Below are 5,017 nucleotides of genomic sequence, written 5' to 3' on the forward strand. Positions count from 1 at the left end.
AGGAACAAAGTTATGATAGAAAAAGACTGAAAGTTATTACGCATGGCCACATACAACTAACATGGACATGAACTATAAATCCTCTTGTTTCGTAGTTGCTTTTAATTCAAACCAATTGATTACATATCCGAGATTCATCCTCTAAAACAAGATTCATGAAAGATAAACGCTCAAATTTGTGATAAATGGCTTGGTTAAAAGAAGAGCAAACCATTTTCAACAACAAGCTAGGTCGACACCATGACCATGCATGAACAATAATAACATCTTATTATAAATTAAAAAAGCTAATACAAGTTTAAGCTAGCCTGCAAGCAAGGTCCCTATTCTTGAGCAGCCATGGATTTAGCCTTCATACGTTGCTTATGAGCCTCGGATGGTGTTTTCACATCTGTTGCCAACCCTAGAGCCTCAAGAAATTTTATGATGTACCAAGTCACGTCAATCTGCCACCATTCGAGGCCGTGTCGAGCTGAGTATTCAAAAGCATGGTGGTTATTGTGCCATCCTTCTCCAAGTGCAACCAACCCCAACCACCTAAAGAAGTTCAAGATTTTACATAAATAAATACTTGTACGTCTTTGTATATAATATCAAATTTTCAAAATAAATTTTTATATCTCAACTATGAATATAATATATACCAAAGGTTTTTAGAGAGATCGCCGGTGTTCCATGCCTGATATCCCCAAATGTGGCCAGCCGAATTTACAGACAAAGTGCCATGGAAAACAATCACCATCCTCACGCCCTGAAATCATAAGGAACTTATTATTCAAACTTATGAGGGCTAGCCCTGTAGCTATATACATATTTGCTCAAAGATGAAAAAAGAGGGAAATTTAGAAATCTAGCTCTCTCACCATTGGCCAAACCACGAAGGGAAATCCACCGATGTAATATAGTACACATCCAAGAAGAAATGAATGTAGAAGGAAAGTGTGATGAAGAAACACATAAAATGGCTGCTTCTTCATGTCTTCAACATTCCGAAGACCTCCGTACTTAAAATGTAACAAAACAAATATTAGTAAGTATTTGTACCAAAAAAGAAAAATCAATTAAACAAAAAGTGAGGAAATTATCAGTTCAAAGTCTGAGAGAGAAAGTGTGTGGCTTACTCTTCCAAACCGAGAACGGCTGTCTAGAATCCAACCCATGTGACTATACCAAAATCCCTTAAGTGGGCTGTGAGCGTCTTTCTCTGTATCGGTAAATTGGTGATGGTACCGGTGTGTGCTCACCCACTCAATCGGGCTACCCTGCAAATGAAAACACATCAAACTCAGCTTTTTCTCATTAACCTAATGCAGATCCTGGTCAAAATAGTCCCTAAAACAAATGTGGAAAGAAGAAAGAAGAGAAAGATAACAAAGTTGAAAAATGTTGATATTGCTATGAGATGTTTTGGCATACGTACCTGAACTGAGAGAACCCCACAATAGGCAAACAAGTACTCAAGCAGTTTTGGGAGCCTAAAGCTCCGATGAGCAAGGTTTCTATGGTAAGAAAGAGTGACTCCGAAACCAGTGACGTAACCCAGCACAAGCATCAACCAAAATGCTGTCCAAGTGAAGTAAAACGGTGCAAACAAACAAAGGACATGCACACTCAGAAACATACCAGCTGTGACAATGTCAAGCAGATTCCATTCCCTCCCCCAAAAATTTGCACAAGGAGTCATAAGAAGGGTGACCCAAATCTTCAAAAGACCCATGCTATGAAGGACGTTCCCCTCAGCTTCTAATTCTATGGATTTTTCTTGTAATTTTATGGATTGGCTTCTTTTTTTAAGGACGTTGTATTGCACTTGTATGGGACGAGTGATTGTGTCGGTAAGTTGGCCATAACTTGGCCTCCTTACTTATAGTGAACTAAATAATTTAATACGTAGCTATCTCGCCAGGTCATGGTAGGTGATACTATCAGGGTTTACTTATTGTAAATTTCCCATAAAAAATCTCCAAGCATGTTCTTAGGGTTTTGCATTTTTGATGAAATTTCAAAGTTAGAAGTTTACCTACTAATTTAAATGTCACGGTCCAAACCATACTTGTAGATGCTAGCTATAGAGGAAATTCAATTCAAATACAAGAGGTCAGAAAAGGGTAAAATAGGACTCTATGGGCCGAACGTAATACAAACCCAGCTGAAGCTCTTATTACCAAACCAACCGCTTGGAGAAATTTTATTATATGTCAGATAGAGTAAGAGCTGGTAAATCAATAAGCTTGCTTTTGACAACCACCTAAGCTGTAACTTTAAATAATATCTGCTCGTTCTCAAGGAAAATTAATAATTCGTTTTTTTTACTGGCCATCAGATTACACGGGAGAAATCACCACCATTCATTTATTATAAATGTGCAGCTGGTTAACTGTTGAAACTCATTGTTGTCCCATATCGGCCAGAGGGTTAAAGAGAAAGTAGTTTAAATAGAAATATCCCTCTCTAACTAACATCGAGATTTTTTGTGATAAAACCCCACACCTGAGGATTGTGCTGGTGGGTAAGTGGGGACAGTATCGGTGTTGTTGGAGGTGGCCCTCTGCCTGTTGACCTGAAAAATTCTACATGGTATCAGAGCTAGGAGGCGGGCCCATATTGCCATGGTATTGGATGGGTCCTCGTTTGGCCCCGCGTGATGGGTGAGTCCCGACATGGCTCCATGTAGGGCCAAAGATGCCATGTGATTAGGTGGGTCCCCGTTTGGCCCCACGTGATGGGCGAGTCTCAACATGGCTCCATGTGGTTGCCAATGTAGATCTCCACGTGTGACCCATAAAATGGGGTCTCATGTGCGAGGGAGTGTTGGAACTCATTGTTGTCCCACATTGGCCAGAGGGCCAAAGAGAAAGTAGTTTAAATAGAAATACCCCTCTCTAACTAACACTGAGGCATTTTGTGATAAAACCCCACACCTGAGGATTGTGCAGGTGGTTAAGTGGGGACAGTATCGGTGTTGTTGGAGGTGGCCCTCGGCCCGTCGACCTAAAAAGTTCTACATTAACTTTTTTTTGTGTTCAAATTGTGCCACATGATCCGTTATGTCATGCATTCAAAGCATATTTAATAAAACAAAATCATCAACTAACATGACCATTACACATCACTTGTCTCACTATGTATTATTGAAATATTGTAAGAGTGTAAACAAACACAAAGATGAGAATCCAAGTGAAGGGAATTTAAGGGTCTAGATGATGTCACAAGATCCAAGGGAAGTTATAAGGTTGTTAGAATCTGTTGTTAGTTTGTTAGAATATTAGCTTATGCATTAAGCAATGTAATCATATAAATACATATAGCTAAGGTGTAAGAAAAGTAATTGACACTTAAGAAATACAAGAAAGTCTTTCTTTCTCTCTCTCTCTCTCTCTCTCTCTTCTTCTCTGTACCTGCAAGTCTGATTTTCTTAATCGCCTCTATTGAAGCTACTGCTTCAATCTTTACATGGTGTCATCGCCAAGCATCGACCTGGCGCTTCCGCACCTCAATCAAAGCATTTCTTTCTCTTTTTTACCCTCTAGTTTGCAATCTATTATGTGATAAACGAAAACAATTGGCTTCTTCCGATCTTCATAGAGCTTTAAGAAATTGCTCTTTTTTCTGCATATCAACTGTTTGATAAATTTTCTCAGTGAAAGAATTCTACGCAACATCAACAACGGTTATTGCTGATCAGTTAAAGATTGTTCAATCTTCGATCATCGGTTTTATTCTTACCATTTCTACAGCCGTTACAGTTAAGCTCGATGATTCTAACTACCTAACATGGAGTTTTCAGATCACACTCCTCTTCGAAAGTCATGGCATTATGGGTTTTGCGGACAAATCAAGAAAATGTCCTCCACAGTTTGATGAAGATTTTACAAGTGAAGGGATTGAAAAAGATGATATCTCATTTGGAATATGCATGATCGTGCCCTTATGCAATTAATCATTGCAACTCTGTCTACAATAACAATGTCCTCCATCATTGGAAGCCGAAGTTCTCATGAAATATCGGTTAATCTTGCTGAAAGATTTTCAACGATTACAAAAGCTACAATATTTCAGATGAAAACTGAACTCCAAAACATCAAGAAAGGGTCTGAATCTGTTTCTGTATATCTGCAAAAGATCAAAGATGCCAAGGATCATCTTGCAACTGCAGGTGTTGATTTTGATGATGATGATATAATCATTCTTGCCCTGAAAGGTCTTCCTGCAGAATTCAATACCTTTAGATGTGTCATACGAGGAAGAAAGAACAATATTTTACTAAAGGATTTCAGGTCTCAATTGTTGGCAGAAGAAACTACAATTAGTCAATATTTTGAGTCTTTAACATCTTTTGGTTCTGTAGTGGTGGCTGGTACTGCAATCAACAAAGGAAAAGCTTTAGTTCTTGATCAAGATTCCTCGCATTCTATTAAATTTAGTTCAAGTTCTGGAACAAATGACCAAAACTATAAGAGTAATGGTAGTGGGTTACCTTCTTCTGGTCAAAATTTTGGGGGTCATTACAATAATAATGGCAATCAATTTCACAAAAATGGTGGTTATTATCAAGGCTCCTCAAGTTCTGGAGGTTACAAAGGCAATAACTTCAGAGGTAAAGGAAGAGGTAGATCATATTACTCTGGACCAAGGCCTTATAATCCTCCACCAAATACAAGTCCTGGAATTCTTGGTGCTCCAAGACCATTTCAAGCTTATTGTCCAGATCATCCTTCTGAGGTTCCCACATGCCAAATTTGTTACAAAAGATGGCATGTTGCAGTTGATTGTTTCTAGAGACACAGTACACCAGTCACAGGTTCTCATTCTTCGATTCAATGCCAAATTTGATGGAAATTTAGTCATTTAGCTATTCAATGCTATCACAGAGGCAATTTTGCCTATCATGACAAGTCACCACCCTCGAATCTTTCAACCATGCATGTCAATCATCAACCATCTACACCTATGGAACAGTTCTAGGTTACAGATAATGGTGCAACCTCACATATGACTTTTGAGCTAGCCAACTTGA

The 5,017-nt window shown here is 38.7% G+C and overlaps 1 protein-coding gene across 1 annotated transcript; it reads right to left on the reverse strand.

Annotated features, from left to right (window-relative positions):
• Positions 1 to 213: 213 nt before the first annotated feature.
• LOC103942467 (palmitoyl-monogalactosyldiacylglycerol delta-7 desaturase, chloroplastic) lies at positions 214 to 1,962 on the reverse strand. Its single transcript, XM_009352652.3, has 5 exons — positions 1,421 to 1,962; positions 1,122 to 1,262; positions 864 to 1,004; positions 645 to 751; positions 214 to 537 (listed from the first exon to the last, which is right to left on the reverse strand). The coding sequence occupies exons 1-5, from the start codon at positions 1,715 to 1,717 to the stop codon at positions 324 to 326; spliced, it is 900 nt and encodes a 299-aa protein (XP_009350927.2). The 5' UTR covers positions 1,718 to 1,962; the 3' UTR covers positions 214 to 323.
• Positions 1,963 to 5,017: the final 3,055 nt, after the last annotated feature.

This window comes from the organism of the source record quoted next, unplaced genomic scaffold (genome assembly GCF_019419815.1).
Source record: "Pyrus x bretschneideri cultivar Hongxiangsu unplaced genomic scaffold, Pyrus_bretschneideri_v1 Contig75, whole genome shotgun sequence".
NCBI lineage: Eukaryota > Viridiplantae > Streptophyta > Magnoliopsida > Rosales > Rosaceae > Pyrus > Pyrus x bretschneideri.